This window comes from Denticeps clupeoides, chromosome 8 (genome assembly GCF_900700375.1).
Source record: "Denticeps clupeoides chromosome 8, fDenClu1.1, whole genome shotgun sequence".
In the NCBI taxonomy this organism is placed as follows: domain Eukaryota; kingdom Metazoa; phylum Chordata; class Actinopteri; order Clupeiformes; family Denticipitidae; genus Denticeps; species Denticeps clupeoides.
In genome coordinates, this window is record NC_041714.1 from 22994104 (window position 1) to 23013245 (window position 19142).

The window sequence follows — 19142 nt, forward strand, 5'->3', positions numbered from 1 at the left end:
TTCTTCTACTTCTTAATAGTAGTTAATACGCTCTATTTTTTTCTTCCTTTGTTCATGCCGCCGTCTGGATGGATCTCGGCCACTAAAGTTAGTTTTTCCAGTTTAGTTCTTCAAAATGTCATGTTTTCCACTATAAACATATTTATTCACCTAAAAACGACATGATTAGGGAGTGGATGTGATAAAGAATTACGGATATTTTTGTGAAGCATTTCCATGTAAATAATATGAGTATTTCATGCAAAGTTGGATTTTACTTCTTACTTCTATTAGAACTTGTGGTGATGCATCAATGTTTGAAATAAACAAGATAATCGTAATCTGGGTCTGATAAAAATCTTTTTGTCACATTTGTCACCACCAGTACCACCAGTACCCCGCTCATGCAAGTGGAAGTATCACTAGCACCCCAACATCGCGCAGGTGGAATTTTTACTGTGTTTTTACCATCTTTGTCTGTAAAAACCAGTGGTCCAATAATAAATGAGGTTGGTGTGGGGGTTTCAGGTCCCGTTCATGGAGACCTACCGTACCCGTTTAAAAATGGCCGATTCGAGGAGCGAATAATTCGTGAGGCTTGTGCTCATCATGCAGGAAGTGAGTGGTTTTCTCATCATTATGTAACACGCGGGGCCCATTTTTCACCGCGGTCACTCCATGTGTCTGAGAAGGACCCGAACGCACACGTCCTTTCTACTTCCTCACGTAACAAACCAAAGTGAAGACACGTGTAACTTGAAACTGGTAAAATTCCACCGGAGGACACGGCCCCTCGTGTCGCTGTCCCTGTAGCTGGGACCTTTGGAGAGGGACAGACCCTCCCTCCCCTGCCTGGGGCCTGGCCGCGCCCCGCTGGGCATGGGCATATGAAAGAGCCTGTCTTTTGTAATCTGCCTGGGATTACACCGCCCAACAATGCAACCCTGAATGGGCGACAAAGACTCGGTATCAAACACAGGGGTGATGAGATGAGAGGAACCTGCTCTGATCTCCTTCAGAGAAGCTTCCTCATTCTTCAGCTCCCTTATCTGGAGCAGGTCTCCTCTCCCCTTTTTATCTGGACACTCCTTTTCATTTGCGTTTCTCCAGGGGCGGGGCGAGTCTCTGATCTGATAGGGCGAAGCCGCCTTTAAAGGTCACCAACACACACGGGCTTATCAGCATGTTTCACCACAATTTTATATTTAAAATATTTTATATTTTTAAATACTTTTTTTTGGAGTGCAGTGTGTGCATATGCTGTACTGCAGCAGACCTCATCTCCATCCCACTAGGCTGGATGTGACCTTTTGAACTTTAACCTGCTGTTTGCTTCCAATTTTCCTCCATTAAAACACTTGAAGGTCCATTTCACGGACGTCACCGACAGGACGTTTGAGCTGCTGTTAAGGGTCCCTTTTTGCCCAATGTTTAATTTTCTTAGAGAAGAAAAGCGTTTGTTTTAAGGATTTCCTGCAATTTAGGTGCAGCCACGACCCCCTGGAAGTCCAACTGAGGGGTTTTAGAGAGGAGGATGAGATTTTTTAGCTCTCTTTAACTGTATTTTCACTCTGGGTTTGTCAGTCATATTTTTTCCTTTCATATACATGGTTAAAAATGAACCATCACCCTCCCAGTTACTGATCTGTAAGCTGGACCTGCCTCCAGCTTATCTGTCATAACGTTATACCCAAATTCATGATACGGGACAGACCACCAACCACAGTGTCCCAGCCCGTCCTGTTCTCTCCCCAGCACCATGATGAGCTTCGGGACGTGGACACCTGGCCAGTCCTGGGCAGAGCAGCTGGTCTGCTGAGACTGACACACTGGCAGCTGTCTTCACCTTTATCACCATGTTTCTGTAATTGTGGGACTTCAACATGAACATGAAGTGATTCAGCGCGGACGTGCAGGTTTACACCTCGCTGCTTCAAATGATGGAGTTCACTCTCTCCCCCGAGCGCTGCAGGCCATGAATACTGTATACAAAGGGCCTTTGGAGCTCCCGTCCCCCGTAGAGTGACATGCTTCATAGGGACTTGAACAAGACCCAGGAAGTCGAGCCAGGCATTTGATTTGTAAAAGACCTTGCAACAACTACACCCAGCATGGGGGACGGGGCTCTTCCCCTCAAAGATGGCAGGACAGAGCGTCCTCAGAGGGGGAAACAGTACAAAAGACCAGAGGCTTGTCCGCCTGGGATTGAAACAGCCCCAGCAAGCTGATGAAAGGAGGCCGAACCGAGCCCTGCTGCTCCGGTCGGGGGCAGCGTGTGACCCCGGCGTCACCTCTCGCCGGCTCGGGGCCGGAATGTTTTGTTCCTGTCATGAATGGTGTGGCTTTCGCCCAGGGCGACCAGGGCCGACCTGCTACTCACCTGCGTGGCCACAAACAAGAACCAGCACCTAGATTTCATGTAGATTTTCTCATTTTAAAAAGTATTCACACTTTCTAATGGTTTCTAACTCGAAATCCTACCTGTGGAATTCAGTTCCTTCATTTCAGAATTAAAAATGTGACGTACAGATCCCAGATTCTTCCAGAATTATTCCCGGACAAATGTTAGTGCCTCCCTGCCTTCTACTGAGGACTTACAGGCAGGAAAAATCCCCTCTGACCCCTTCATGTCCACACTCCGCTGTCTTCGCCGATGCTGTAGTCTGTGTTTTGTCTAAACTGTATGTTTGATATATGACTGAGACCTGATTTCTGGTTTTCCTTCTGGGCGTCCATCCTGTCTTCTGACAGGGTGCTGAAAAGCCCCAGTCCTCTCACTGCATGGGCATCTGTCTCCAAGGGGCAGGTTCGTCACCTCCGTCACGACCTCAGCGGGAGCTCGGAGACCTCGGACCTCCCAACTTTCCAAAAGGACAGGACTCACACAGAGAGACCTGCTTTCATGTGTACATGCATCTAAAGCGTTTATTTCGGTTGCAGATGAGCCACAACTGAGAAATGGCCTTCAGCTTTTGTGCCACATTGATTTAGTCTCAGTTTTACTGCATACTGCATATTTTTATTATTAAGACATTATTATGATCATTAAGTTGCACTGAAATTGCAAACCCTGCATCTACTGGGGTCTGGATTAGAAATCCTGACTTCATCTGGGTTTGAACTCTGTGTGAACCTGGCCAGTGGAGGAGCTGCTGACAGCGCAGGGCCAGTGTGCTGAGCAAACCCAACACCCTGAGTAAATATTGAAGGGTCAGAGATGACCTGTCGGGCCGCCAGAAGACATGGCTGACGCTCATCTCGCTCACTTTCTGACCAGCAGCCACAAAAGGTGAAGATCTGGGTCTGAGCAGATCATGTTTTTCATGTGGATGAAAAAATCGAATTGTACGAAATTGACGAAATGTGAAGCAGCCACAGACGTAGCTTCTGTGCCACATTGGTGAGGCTGTGTGTTTACAGGTTTAAAAACACAGGGGTTCGGGAGGTGAAGAGGTCACAGGAAGCCACCTGGGGTGCAGTGCAACATTCCTCGTGTCACTCTGCAGGACAAGAGGGAGGGGTTCAGATCTTCTGCTCATCCTCGTATTGTATGGACGACGAACACACTTTATAATAAACAATATATAAGAATTTATTTACACTTTCTTCATAAAAACAAAATTTCAATTTACAATTTTATTCATAAGGAGTCACACACCTACTGAACATTTAATACTGTATCTAATATATGATCTTGATCATTAAAAATTAATTTCTGGAAACAAAGTGCATGTGTATGAGTGTATGTTCGTGTTTGTGCGTGTGTGTATGAGTGCACATGTGTGTGTATGTATTAATGTGTGTGTTCCTGTGTGTGTGTGTGTGTGTGTGTGTGTGTGTGTGTGTGTGTGTGTGTATTCGTGTGTGCGTGCACGTGTGCGTGTGTGTGTGCGCGTGTTCTCTCAGTGCTGTAACGCCAGTTCCGGCGAGCTGGACCCGTCCGTGTGGTGTCCCTTGTCGCCCAGCGGCCTCGGTTTTAGCGCCTTGTCGCGCTTCTTCTGCTTCATCCTGCGGTTCTGGAACCAGATCTTCACCTGCGTCTCGTTCAGCTCCAGCGCCGCCGCCACCTCCACCCGCCGGGCGCGGCTCAGGTAGCGGCTGAAGTGGAACTCCTTCTCCAGCTCCGTCAGCTGCCTGGTGCTGAAGCTGGTGCGGATCAGGTTCTGCTGGCCGCGGCTGCCGAACTCGCTGGGCCGAACTGTAAAGGGCGGAAGATTCGAGTTGAGCCGCCGATCAGGGGATCGAGTCGGGATCGTGCGGGATCCACCTTTACCTGTTTTAGGCGGATTCCTCTTCACCTTCATCCAGTCGAAGGTCTTTCCCAGCGGACTCTGCTCCGCGTCCCTGCTGCGTGTCGGGGGTCCCCGGTGTGGATTCTCGGGGTGAGCGGCGGCGGGGCCCGGGACGGAGAAGCATGGCGGAGGAAACCTCCTGTCCTGCTCCAGGCCGAAAGCGAACTGATGCTGTCCTCCGAACTCCAGGTTCGCGCCGCCGACCTGCTGCTGGACCTGGTGGACCTGGTGGGTCTGCTGGCGGACCTGGTGGACCTGGTGGGTCTGCTGGTGGACCTGGTGGGTCTGCTGGTGGACCTGGTAGGTCTGCTGGGCCTGCTGGACCTGGTGGGTCTGCTGGATCTGCTGGACCTGGTGATGGGGGTACTGATGCAGCCCCGGACCCTCCGCAGCGCAGCTGTCCGCCACCACGCACGGTCCTGGAGACCCGAAGCCCGGGTCCGCCGGGTGGAACCCGACCCTGGACGCGTGGTTATAAACCGGGTATTCTAGGTAGGAGTTCATGGCGCCCTTTCACCTCTCGGCCGTTTGTCAAAGCTGGAAACGCGTCCTCCACCCTCATAAGGCCGAGGTGACACGTCACATGGTCGCGCTGCACCAATAGCAGGTGACCCGCGGTGGCGACATTAACATGTAAAAACGCGGACCGCAACTGCGCATTTTTATATTCAGCAGAGCTGGAGAATTTTTACAAAAATCCAGCCGAACGACACCGACAAATATCAGATAAATGATCAGTAAACTCCAGGACGTGGTTTTATATCGTTTTATAATCCGGCAGACATTTATTTTTAAAAACGTACTTCATAAAAATCGGGTCAATTTTACCAGCAGTCACGTTGCAAAAATCTTCTATATAAAAATAGCGCGTAATTAATTATCTTTATGTCCCTTTTATTAAACTGCACAGAAAATGATTTGAAAAGATCGTATTGAATTAAAATGAAACATTAAATATTATTGCTGCTGTTGTGATGTATATTTGCATATTTCTACACAGGCCTTAATAGTGAAAATCTATCATTTTTATATATTAATCATTTATGTTTTTAACTATTTCTTACGGTCGAGAATAATATTCCGGATGTCTCCACTTCTTTCTATAATTGAACGAGTTTCATTTAACGCTCGTGAAATCGAATAAATCTGTTCTGACTCTGGGTTTATTATAATTCTGTCAGTGTTTGTGGGTTTATTAGAATTTTAATTATTTAGTTATTTGGAAGAGGTTCATGCTAACGGCACACACACACACACACACACACACACACTTCCCTCATGTTAGCGTCTGCTGATCCTCCACGTTTCTCCTGCCACAGGACCATGGAGGTCGCACCAGGACCATGAAGAAGAGCTGCATGACTGTTCCTCAACTTCTCCAATTTACATGTCTGTATGGCTGCACTCTTCCCACTGCACAGATTTAGACTGTTTTTGGGGTTCAGACCCCCACTGAGCTGCTCCGGGGGAGACTGTCCCTGTCCCTGGCTCTGGAAAGGACTGTTATTTTAAGTAATTAAGTAATTTTCTAAAAACATTTATTTTTGAATAATATTTGAATGTCTATTATATTCCCCTAAGATGTCCTGTTTAATAATGGTGGTTTTTATTAATTGAATTAATATGTCAAATTTCATCATTCAAGCCATGTAAATAAACCCAAATCTGCTGTAATCAAAGCTGAAATATGAGTTTTGGCAGATTAATTCCATTTTTTTAGTTTAGTCAGTGTTCACAGTGTAGTATTAGTAATATAAAACCAAAATCTGCTCTAAATTACAAGTGAAGTGGAGAATGTTCGACACAGGAACGTTCCATTTATTTGCGGATATTTCTATATTCCTGTTTTAATCCTGTTTGCTGAATAAATAAAGCTGTGTAATTATTGTTCTTATTAAAGCATCATTATGCAGCATGTCGCAGGGTGTGGCACCTCGGGGACACGGGTCATGTGACCGCGGCCTGAACGAGGACAAGAACGTTAAAGCGACGAGAAATTTTAATTTACATAAAAGCAGATATTTATATTTCAGTTTAAATTCTGAAAGGTAGTTTTATTTTGGCATGAACTCATTAATAGATTTATAAAGCATAAATTCAACTAGAACCCGTCCTGATTATTTTTTTTTACGAATTCTCCCCTCTGGTCATAATGAAGATTTAGAAAGTGAGTTGAAAAGCGAACTAACCCCAAATCCTGAGTATGTAAAAGTGGAGGTCAGAGGTCAGCAGTCCAGCGCGGTTCGGACGGAACCAGGGCGGAACCAGGACGCCAGAACCCTGCGAGCGCTGCTCAGCTTTTCTTTTTAACTCCTGACTGTTGAGAAAGCCTGCAGTCGGGAGTCGGGAGTCGAGAGTCGGGAGTCGGGAGTCGGGAGTCGAGAGTCGGGAGTCGGGAATCGGGAGTCTGGACAAGGAGGAGAATCGACGCGAATTGAGCTACGAGCTGGATGCTGAAATATCGACACGACCAGAAAATGAGCGAGCGCGGATCCCGCCGCGATCAAAGGCCGAACCGAGACCGCGTCACCCGAGACCCGGTGTCCGGGCGTGACAGCTGGCGGCGGGGACCAGAGGAGATCAATTCTCCATCTCTCTCCAGGCTTTGATCTCTCAGGCTGAAGAGCAGGTCAAAGTTCAATTTTTAATTAACAGTAACTACAACTGCAGTAATTAGGAATAATAATGAGATGAGTTTACTGTAATGTGATCTGAGTTTAATTCATAATGAAATGTTCTGGTTCAGCATTAATCTGCTCAAGCAGCTATCACCCGATCACGTGGTTTCAATTCGTCGTTTTATGAAAATGTATTTAAAAGTATTGAAATATATACAAACATTGTGTAAGCACACAAAAACGGCATTTTGGAGCCCTAACACAACATTGCGAGATTGTTGCACTTACATGCATGGCTCGTAATGTGGGTTCTTTCTCCGTTATAAATATTGTACTGATTCCTTTACTCGAATCTGGTTCATTAAAACATAAATATATTAATAGTAAACATTTGTTTCACAGTTATTTAATTATAAGTATACATTTAATTCTCTGCGTATGTGTTGCCTCTGGGTTTTTTCCTGGTCACTGTGGTATATGTAGTAACATCTGGGGCATTAATTGGACTGTTAATACCATCTGAGGAAGATTTATGATGAGGAAAACCATGAGCAATTGTGGAAGAAAAATGTGAAAAAGTGCTGCTAATTAAGAGGTGTGTGTGTGTGTGTGTGTGTGTGTGTTTACTGACAGTGTTTAATTAGTAGTGATGTTGCCATATTGGTGTTGGTTATAAATGGTTATAAAATGCCCCTCATTACACACACTAACCTCCCACAGCAAAAACAGCCCCAATATAATTTACATTCATAAATATATTCATTATCTTACATTAATAAATGCGGATAAAAACATTAGTTCACCGCCAAGACTTCCCCACTATGTAAAAAAAAAAAAAAGCATCTGAAGAACCAAAGACACAGAATCACGCGACCTGCAAAGACAAACGTACACAACAAGGAGACACGGGGATATTTGATCCAGGACACAGGTCCCCCGTTTACAGCCAAAGGGGGATTACAGATTGTACGCGGGCGCCAGGGAGGGTGCGGCTGTTACAGCGCACTAAAGCTGCCACCATTCACCACTAATAATAAAAATAAATCACGTATTTATACAGTAAAACAGCGTAAAAGGAGCCAGGAAAAAAAAAACACTCATTTAGTGACGTGAAGTGACTGTCATTGTAAAACCCTGCAGCACACGGTGACACGGTGAAACGTGTCCTCTGTATTTAACCATCACCCTGAGTGAGCAGTGGGGACCGTGACCATGGAGCAGCGTGTGGGGACGGTGGCTTGCTTTTACATTACAAAATGTAATGTTTATCATTATTTACCACACGCCCTTACAGTCAGTAGTTACAGGGACAGTCCCCCCCTGGAGACACTCAGGGTTAAGTGTCTTGCTCAGGGACACGATGGTAGTAAGTGGGGTTTGAACCTGGGTCTTCTGGCTAGTAGACGAGTGTGTTATAACCTCTAGTGTTGTAGGCTACATATTGAACTTCGCTTCCTATTGGTCTATAAAAAACCGTATGTTTTCTCGCAAAAAGAAATTTCAAGCGTAGTCTGTTTGCAGAGATCAGTAACTCCCATAAAGCGTTTTATGAAGTGGGGTGACCAGGCGTGGAATTCTGGTCAATTTCTACACTTCAACTTGAACTGGTTTTAGAACTATTAAAGCTAGACGGGTTTAACATTATTTCCTTTTCTTGTTGTCTCTGCATTAAAGTTAAGCATTTTGGCAGCAACAAATGATTCGGTACAGGCCACGCCCCCTCCTCCGTCTACTGGTCTCTCAAGTGTCCAGCATTGAGTGTGACAGTCACTCACTTTAGCCATTTGTCACACAGTCTTGCCACACATTGCATTTCTCAATAATTTGTAGGCCGCAGCACAGTAGTGGCTCATTATGAAACAGTAAACTACCAGCCAATCAGAGAACAGCAGTAGTTTATCTGGGTAAAATGCAACACAACCACCAATGAAAAGACTTCCTGGAATTGTTAGCATCCACCTGAGCCATCTGATTTTATGTTTTTAAGCATCAGTTATTCAATGCTGAGAGTCCTTAAATGAAACTTTAATAGTCTCGCTCGTTTTTCATTATCACAGGAAGACAGACATATTCACACATTACAACCATCATCTCTCTCAAGTTCAAGTTTTATTGTCATTTCAGCTACATACGTGTTCAACAGAACAAAGTGAAACGAGACAACGTTACTCCGGAACCTGGTGCTAGATGGAACATTTAAACAATGTTTCTGCAGAACCTGGTGCTACATGTAACATTTAAACAACGTTTCTGCAGAACCTGGTGCTACATGTAACATTTAAACAACGTTTCTGCAGAACCTGGTGCTACATGGAACATTTAAACAACGTTTCTCCGGAACCTGGTGCTACATGTAACATTTAAACAACGTTTCTCCGGAAACTGGTGGTACATGTAACATTTAAACAATGTTTCTCCGGAAACTGGTGGTACATGTAACATTTAAACAACGTTTCTCTGGAACCTGGTGCTACATGTAACATTTAAACAATGTTACTTCGGAACCTGGTGCTAAATGGAACTTTTAAACAACGTTTCTCCAGAACCTGGTGCTAGATGGAACATTTAAACAACATTTCTCCAGAACCTGGTGCTACATGGAACATATAAACAACGTTTCTGCAGAACCTGGTGCTACATGGAACATTTAAACAACGTTTCTCCGGAAACTGGTGCTACATGTAACATTTAATCAACGTTTCTCCGGAAACTGGTGGTACATGTAACATTTAAACAACGTTTCTCTGGAACCTGGTGCTACATGTAACATTTAAACAACGTTTCTCTGGAACCTGGTGCTACATGGAACATTTAAACAATGTTACTTCGGAACCTGGTGCTAAATGGAACTTTTAAACAACGTTTCTCCAGAACCTGGTGCTAGATGGAACATTTAAACAACGTTTCTCCAGAACGTGGTGCTACATGGAACATTTAAACAACGTTTCTGCAGAACCTGGTGCTACATGGAACATTTAAACAACGTTTCTCCGGAAACTGGTGCTACATGGAACATTTAAACAACGTTACTTTGGAACTTGGTGCTACATGGAACATTTAAACAACGTTACTCCGGAACCTGGTGCTAGATGGAACATTTAAACAATGTCTCTGCAGAACCTGGTGCTACATGTAACATTTAAACAACGTTTCTGCAGAACCTGGTGCTACATGTAACATTTAAACAACGTTTCTCCGGAAACTGGTGCTACATGTAACATTTAAACAACGTTTCTGCAGAACCTGGTGCTACATGGAACATTTAAACAACGTTTCTCCGGAACCTGGTGCTACATGTAACATTTAAACAATGTTTCTCCGGAAACTGGTGGTACATGTAACATTTAAACAACGTTTCTCTGGAACCTGGTGCTACATGTAACATTTAAACAATGTTACTTCGGAACCTGGTGCTAGATGGAACTTTTAAACAACGTTTCTCCAGAACCTGGTGCTAGATGGAACATTTAAACAACATTTCTCCAGAACCTGGTGCTACATGGAACATATAAACAACGTTTCTGCAGAACCTGGTGCTACATGGAACATTTAAACAACGTTTCTCCGGAAACTGGTGCTACATGTAACATTTAATCAACGTTTCTCCGGAAACTGGTGGTACATGTAACATTTAAACAACGTTTCTCTGGAACCTGGTGCTACATGTAACATTTAAACAACGTTTCTCTGGAACCTGGTGCTACATGGAACATTTAAACAATGTTACTTCGGAACCTGGTGCTAAATGGAACTTTTAAACAACGTTTCTCCAGAACCTGGTGCTAGATGGAACATTTAAACAACGTTTCTCCAGAACGTGGTGCTACATGGAACATTTAAACAACGTTTCTGCAGAACCTGGTGCTACATGGAACATTTAAACAACGTTTCTCCGGAAACTGGTGCTACATGGAACATTTAAACAACGTTACTTTGGAACTTGGTGCTACATGGAACATTTAAACAACGTTTCTCCGGAAACTGGTGCTACATGGAACATTTAAACAACGTTTCTCCGGAAACTGGTGCTACATGGAACATTTAAACAACGTTACTTTGGAACTTGGTGCTACATGGAACATTTAAACAACGTTTCTCCGGAAACTGGTGCTACATGGAACATTTAAATGACGTTTCTCCGGAAACTGGTGCTACATGGAACATTTAAACAACGTTACTTTGGAACTTGGTGCTACATGGAACATTTAAACAACGTTTCTCCGGAAACTGGTGCTACATGGAACATTTAAACAACGTTTCTCCAGAACCTGGTGCTACATGGAACATTTAAACAACATTACATACTGACATAAAGCCAATTGGCTATATAGTTCAAACAGGGGACACGGACAGTGTAAGAATAACAGAATACAGACAGAACTAAAAACCATGGAGGTGCAGAGTAACAATGTGTGAATACCACTGTAATAGAAACGTTCTGAACATGCAGCGCATTTAAATACCTCATTATGAGGTCATGAAGTATTTAGAAACCATCACACACACACACAGCAACCTTACAAACCATCACACACACAAATCAACCCCCCACTATAGCACCCCAATAACAGACCCGAAACACACACACACACACAACACACAGCAACCTTACAAACCATCACACACACACACACACACAAGTCAACCCCCCCACTATAGCACCCCAATAACAGACCCAAAACACACACACACAGCAACCTTACAAACCATCACACACACACACAAGTCAACCCCCCACAATAGCACCCCAATAACAGACCCGAAACAAACATACACACACAACACACAACACACAGCAACCATACAAACCATCACACACACACACACACAAATCAACCCCCCACTATAGCACCCCAATAACAGACCCGAAACACACACACACACAACACACAGCAACCTTACAAACCATCTCACACACACACACACACACACACACACACAAGTCAACCCCCCCACTATAGCACCCCAATAACAGACCCGAAACACACACACACACACACACACAACACACAGCAACCTTACAAACCATCACACACACACACACGTCAACACCCCCCCCCCCCCCACTATAGCACCACAAATATTATTTATTCGTAATAATGCAGAATTAACGAAGGAATTTCCAAAAATGAACAAGAAGTGCCAGTTTTAGTGCTTTTTCACCATGCCGTGGACGCACCTTCTCTCTCTCGCGCTCAGTGGAGATATTAATGCCGACATTAATCCCCAGTCAGCAGCAGTTATATTTTTATCAGGGTTTATTGGCTTCGTTCTTGCTGTGTTTGTCGATGTCTGCCCCCTATTAAGATTTTTACATTTGACTTTAAATATCCATTTTTTAATTATAATTTATGTACTGTGGATAAATGTTTTTTTACGAATAAATGTCCCTTTTACCTGTTTAATACTGCAATGTTGAATATTTTATGAATGAAGTAGACTGCACACATCTTGTAAAAATAATGTGAAAAACTTCACGTATTTCACATCCGTGTCAAAGGTCAGAAGAAAGCAGCTCTGTAAATAAAAAGGAAGTAAAGCTGCAGACCGACCTTCCTGCTGCAGGATCTCTGATCCACACAGGGAACGTGGAGGAGATGAGGAGATGGATGAGGTGGAGAACATCGGGTCCATCGCTACAGCCTTCTGATCATACAGAATAAACTCTCCTCAGTCAGCAGTATGAAGGGAAATATCCACTTTAATAAATTCATATTTTACTCACCATCAGCGGTCCAGAAGCGGATCCACGCTGCGCAGGTTTGGCATCAACTACATGCTCCCCAAGACACGAATTTGCGACTGCGGCCACAACACAAATTCGGATCTACAGGGTACATATAGATGACATCTTCCTCTTCTTCACGATCTTCATCTATAATAAATACACTATAACTGGCAGATTACGTAGGTATACATTTTCATCACAAATATAATATTTGTATAAATATACAATGTTGTTCTATAATATGTAATAATAATATATAATGTGTAATTAATTTATGCAGCAGCGTTTTTTAAAAGGGAGAAAACAGCCATTTCAGCCTCATAATGACCCCTGACCTCCACATGAACCCACATACTTATTTATATTATTGTGCTTATTTATTTATTTGTTGCGTTTATGCATTTTCACAATATGAATATTGAAGATAAGAGCAGAAAATCAATCTGAAAAAAAACATCGTTCAAGCTCCACTTTTCCAGGACGTTTGGGTCACGTGTTCTATCCTGTTTTATGACCCGGTCTGGCGGCGAGCCCTGCTGGTGGCGCGGCGGCGGTGCATCACACACACACACACACACACACACACACACTTATACACACGTACACACACACACTTACATTCATACACACGTACACACACACACACACACACTTACATTCATACACACGTACACACACACACATTTATACACACACTCACACACATACTCACATTAATACACACACATTTATACACACACACACACACACACACATTCATACACATACACTCACACATATACACACACATACTCACACTCCACACACCTGCTACTAAAATGTATATTTACAATTTATTACCACTCGGTTCCTATAACAGGGTTCAAAGTGACATTTGACATCAGGACTTTTTTAAAAAGGAAGAAAGTCGCTGTCAGTAAAAACCTGAATGATTTAGCTAAAGAATTTACTCAAATGTGGAGCTGCGATTTTACCTGAAATATTGTGATTTTGAAGTTGTTCTCCACGTCAAGTCGAGCTGCTGCTGCTGCTGCTGGTGACCTCGCGGTGACCCCGCTCTGATGAATAATTAATGAACCTGATCAGCATCCCGACGTGATGTGCGGGTTCGAGTCCTGGTTCTGGTTTAATTCCGGTTTAAAAAAAAAAACAGAGTCACTGTAATCTCAGAACATCGTTCGGCCGTGATTCTAAACGGATCCCACATGTTGTTGTTATTATTATTAATAATTTTAGTATTATTATTTAAAGCGTGATCTTGCTAATGCACGAAACTCACGTCGCGCTGGACCAGACGTCAAATCCGACACGCAACTCTTCATCTTATTATTCGTTCTGAGCGAACGTAGCAGGTAAAAGTCCGGACACTTTTCCTTTAGCGTTTATTATTAATAGATATTTTACTGATAATGCTAATTATATTTATTGTACTGTGGCACTCTCCACACTCCATAGACTAGTCGGCCACTTTTTAAAAAGTGTTTTAAAATGGAGATACAGCACCAGCCGGACACTTTTTGAGATGGAAAGAAACTTTATTTCCCCCAAATAAACCAAACAGCCACGAATAGAAAGAGCTACAGGCAGAACATCCACGCCACGCCGCGCCACGAATCACAGACACAGAGTCACGACAACAAAACTACAGCGCTGTCAGCGCCAACGGCTGCGATTAATCTGGCGATTATTCGGCGATTAATCGCGCTCCTGGCGGAATGTGAGTGGTGAGACGAACCGCAGGCGTTGCGGCTGACAGCGTGAGAGACACGCCCGGTCCCGACGCTGCGCGGCACGGCCACGTCCTCCCGTCCGCGGGTCCAGCAGGGAACAAATCACGACACGGAGCGCACATGCGAACACGACATTTACGCGCTGCGGCGACCGCGACGCTCAGTTGGGGAAGACGCCGCTCAGGCTCTTCAGCTTGTTGTCCTTCTTCCACTTCATCCTGCGGTTCTGGAACCAGATCTTGATCTGGCGCTCCGTCAGGCACAGTGCGTGGGAGATCTCGATCCTCCTCCTGCGCGTCAGGTAGCGGTTGAAGTGGAACTCCTTCTCCAGCTCCAGGGTCTGGTACCGGGTGTAGGCGGTCCGGGCCCGCTTGCCGTCCGGTCCGGTCATGTCTGCATGGAGGAGACGTCACCACATTCATTACTCGGGGAATAACGTGGCGTGGCGTGGCGTGGCGTGGCGGGGGGTATGTACCGTGGTTAATGTGCAGTTTGCGCATCCAGGGGAAGATCTGCGGGCTCCGGCCGTCGTGGGGTGTCGCGCTGGGTGTCGCCTGCGCGGCGTCCTCGGCGTCGGAGGAGACGCTGCCGGTGCGCTCGGTGTCGGCGGCGGGCGGCGGCTCCTTCAGCTCCGGCGCGTCGGGCCGGGGCTCCGGTGCGTGGAAGTGGGCGCCGCGGGGGTTGACGCTCAGGTCCATCCCATTGTAGGCGTAGGAGAAGGAGCCCGAGTGCTCGTTATTCCCGTTATTCCCATAATTCAGCAGCTGGTAGTCGGTGGCGCTGGGGTAGCGCCCTGGGAACGAGTTCACGAAATACGAGCTCATTTGGCGACTTTTACGCGCGTGATTTGTGGACGCGGGTCGTTACGGTGCCGCGCCGCGCGATTTATGGTCCAATAATGAATTATAGCGCAGTACAGTACGCGCGCTTTTCCGCGGGCGCGCGTCTGCGCGTCACGTGCCTCTGTTGACCAGTCGTAAATCGTCCCGGAGGGGACCGGAGGCGACCGGCGACGGGCAGACGGCGCCACCTGGCGGCCGCGTCAGACGCGCAACAGATGCGCTTAATTCCCGAAAAAAGCCGAACTGTCAAAAAGCAGGAACGCGGCGGTTTTTAAAACGGTACAAAGAAACGGAGCGATGAAATAAAATTAAAAAAAAACAAGAATAAATATGACGCTGATTATTAATGGGATGGATTTGTCTGATATTTTGGTTTTCTACTTATTATTAATATTATTATTGTTGTTGTTGTTAATATTATTACTGTTATTATTATTGTTGTTGTTGTTGTTGTTCAATTATTGTTATTGTTGTTATTATTATTGTTGTTGTTTTATGGGGTTTCAAACCTCACGAATATTTTGGGCCGTTGAATTTCGAAATGAAATATTTCGGAATTTTACATTCCAGCAACATTCACACACACACACACACACACAGATCATTTAAAAAATAAATCTCTTTTATAAATTACATTTTTATTGGCAAAAAATGACATTACTGACAAAGTAGACAATCAGACCACAAGTCTCCAAGTTACATGCAGCCAATAAGCGCACACGTGACGAAATAATAAATTAAGCCTGAATTTACAGTTCAGGTCGCTCCGCGTCCCGAGTCTCATCAGATCGAATAAAAGATGGAATAAAAGATGGAATAAAAGATGGAAGGAGAAGCTTCACTCCGCCTCCTCCGCCGCCGGCTCCGTGTTCATCACCTTGTTCTCCTTCTTCCACTTCATCCTGCGGTTCTGGAACCAGATCTTGATCTGGCGCTCCGTCAGGCACAGTGCGTGGGAGATCTCGACCCTCCTCCTGCGCGTCAGGTAGCGGTTGAAGTGGAACTCCTTCTCCAGCTCCAGGGTCTGGTAGCGGGTGTAGGTCTGGCGGCCCCGGCGGTGGCTGGTCGCGGCGCCTTCGGGGGGGGACGGAGCGACACGTTTACACACCGACCGGGGGCACTTTTACCGGGGGGGTCGCGGCGCTCACCTCACCGTTGGCCGAGTTCATCCTCTGCATCCAGGGGTAGACCGGGGCGCCCGGCCGCTCGTCGGTCCCGCCGGGCTCCGCGCAGTCGCTCTTGCCCGGGTCCGAGTCCCGGTAGAGGTCGGGCGGGTACGGGGCGCCGGCCTGCGGCGGGTAGTAGGAGGGCGGGGACAGCCTGTCCTGCGCGCCGGGGGCCGGGTACGGGTAGCCGGACGGGTAGAGCGGGATCTGGCCCAGGTAGGACTCCTGTCCCCCGGGGAGGGACACCGGGAACGCGGAGTTGACGAAGTACGAGCTCATGTCGGGTTTTATGGTCCAGGTGCTTTTGCCGTGAATTTACCGGCGGGCTGGTTTTAGCGGCGCCACGTGACCAGGGCGCAGCCAATGGCGGCTCAGCAGCGCCTCCTGCGGGGGGTGGAGGCGCGTTTTCCCACCAGACACGGGAAATTATTAATATAACTATTAACATCAGTTCAAACGAAACGATGATTAAATAGGGTTCATTAAAAACGCTAAAAAACGGGAAGGTCGATATTTCGTTTTTAAGGTGAGCGATGTGAAATGCATCATTAGTTAAACGTTGTTTTAACGTTTTATTCAGCATTTTTGGTGTTTGCTTCAAATTAGTTAAAATAATTTTTTTATACATTTAGGCTCCCGGGATGAGAAATTTTTTACATAATTTTCATAGAAGAAAAAAAACATTAGATGATGCAGAATTGTTTTACACCTTCAAATCTTTTATTTCGTGTGCGTCCAGCAGCGGTCAGACTGGTGAAGTGAAGTAAAATGCGCAGAACACACACACACACACACACACACACTGTAACACACACTCTAACACACACAGTAACACACACACACTCTAACACACACTGTAACACACACTCTAACACACACAGTAACACACACACATACAGTAACACAGACACACACAGCAACACACACACTAACACCCACAGTAACACACACACTAACACACACAGTAACACACACACATACAGTAACACAGACACACACAGCAACACACACACTAACACCCACAGTAACACACACACTTACACACACACTAACACACACACAATAACACACACATACACACACTGTAACACACACAATAACGCACACATACAGTAACACACACACACATACAGTAACACAGACACACACAGCAACACTAACACCCACAGTAACACACACACAGTAACACAGACACTAACACACACAGTAACACACACACACACAGTAACACACACATACACACACTGTAACACACAATAACGCACACATACAGTAACACAGACACCCACAGTAACACACACACTAACACACACACAGTAACACACACAATAACACACACAGAGTAACACACACACTCACACACATCCGTGGCGGCGTGTTTTAACGAGATTGGTGCAGTAACCCACTCTGGCCACTGGGAGGCGACACCGGCGGGGCAGAATTTTACCGTGAAAACCGCGCGGAGTCACGGATTCACCTCCGCGACGTAAAATCGAACAGGAGACACCAGACGTACCGACTTCCACAGATAAAACGCGACAGCAGCGGCGGATCCACCGAACATGGAGGAGGAGGATGATGATGATGATGATGAGGGTGATGATGAGGAGGAGGACAGAACGTCACACCTGGCCCGTGGTTCTCATCCGGGCTTTCAGATCTCGACAGTCGGCTCAAGAAAAACGGTTTTACCCCAAAAACGCGAGATTAAAAGATAAAAAAGAGAAGTTGCACCTACCGGGTGTCCCAGCTCTTCTAATCCGGCCCAACCTGATTCATTCCCGGGAAGTCCTTCTTCTGTCTCCATGTCGCGCCCGGTCCTCCTTCTGTCCCCATGTCGTGTCAGGGCCTTCTCCTGTCCCCATGTCGCGTCCGAGCCTTCTCCTGTCCCCATGTCGCGTCCGGGCCTTCTCCTGTCCCCATGTTGCGTCCGGTCCTCCTTCTGTGCCCATGTCGCGTCCGGTCCTTCTCCTGTCCCCTTGCCACGTCCGGGCCTCCGTCTGTCCCCATGTCGCGTCGCGTGCTTCTTCTGTCCCCATGTCGCATCCGGTCCTCCTTCTGTCCCCATGTCGCGTCAGGGCCTTCTCCTGTCCCCATGTCGCGTCCGGGCCTTCTTCTGTCACCATGTCGCCTCCGGTCCTTCTTCTGTCCCCATGCCACATCTTGGCCTCCGTCTGTCCCCATGTCGCGTCCGGTCCTCCTTCTGTCCTCATGCCGCGTCCCGGCGCAGTGTGGGCACCTGGGAAATCGGGAAAAGTTCACGTTCACGGCAGGACGCCCACGTGACCCGCAGCCGGCCAATCAGAGCCGAGGGCCGCTCGTAAAATTTTATCGCAAAGTTGTAAATTTTGCACAAACCTGCAGGCGTGTTGCGCGTTTCTTCTGCTTCGCCATCTTTACTGGCGCAAAGCGCGACGAAACGAGGCTTTTACTCGAAAAACGCGACCGATTCCCGCCGCGGATCTTCTTTAAAAAGCCGGTTATTTATTCCCGGATTTTATCCGCAGAAAAACTCGATAATCGGGCGGAGCAGGAAGCAGGAATTTCGGCTCTTTTCTTCTTTTCTGCTTTTCTTCCTTTTCTGTTGTTTCCAGGGAGAAACATCTGACGTTTATTGACGCCATAAAACCATAAAACCTGAATTCCCGCAGTAGAGTCGAACAGGACGGCAATTGTCATTTTTACACGCCGAATCTACCACGAAATAAACCGATTCACGACTTTAATCTATTTCGTTTGGACGGATGATGTGAAAATGTGAAACATTTTGCAGAAATCTGCTCGGAT

The 19142-nt window shown here is 46.0% G+C and overlaps 3 protein-coding genes across 3 annotated transcripts; all 3 read right to left on the reverse strand.

Annotated features, from left to right (window-relative positions):
* Positions 1-3546: 3546 nt before the first annotated feature.
* On the reverse strand, positions 3547-7649 carry hoxb1b (homeobox B1b). Its single transcript, XM_028989112.1, has 2 exons — positions 4253-7649; positions 3547-4177 (listed from the first exon to the last, which is right to left on the reverse strand). Exons 1-2 carry the CDS (start codon positions 4773-4775, stop codon positions 3882-3884), a joined length of 819 nt encoding a protein of 272 aa, XP_028844945.1. The 5' UTR covers positions 4776-7649; the 3' UTR covers positions 3547-3881.
* Positions 7650-14507: 6858 nt separating this feature from the next.
* On the reverse strand, positions 14508-15208 carry hoxb5b (homeobox B5b). Its single transcript, XM_028988935.1, has 2 exons — positions 14823-15208; positions 14508-14740 (listed from the first exon to the last, which is right to left on the reverse strand). The coding sequence occupies exons 1-2, from the start codon at positions 15169-15171 to the stop codon at positions 14508-14510; spliced, it is 582 nt and encodes a 193-aa protein (XP_028844768.1). The 5' UTR covers positions 15172-15208.
* Positions 15209-15958: 750 nt separating this feature from the next.
* On the reverse strand, positions 15959-17184 carry hoxb6b (homeobox B6b). Its single transcript, XM_028988897.1, has 2 exons — positions 16343-17184; positions 15959-16263 (listed from the first exon to the last, which is right to left on the reverse strand). Exons 1-2 carry the CDS (start codon positions 16632-16634, stop codon positions 16028-16030), a joined length of 528 nt encoding a protein of 175 aa, XP_028844730.1. The 5' UTR covers positions 16635-17184; the 3' UTR covers positions 15959-16027.
* Between the last annotated feature and the right edge of the window lie 1958 nt (positions 17185-19142).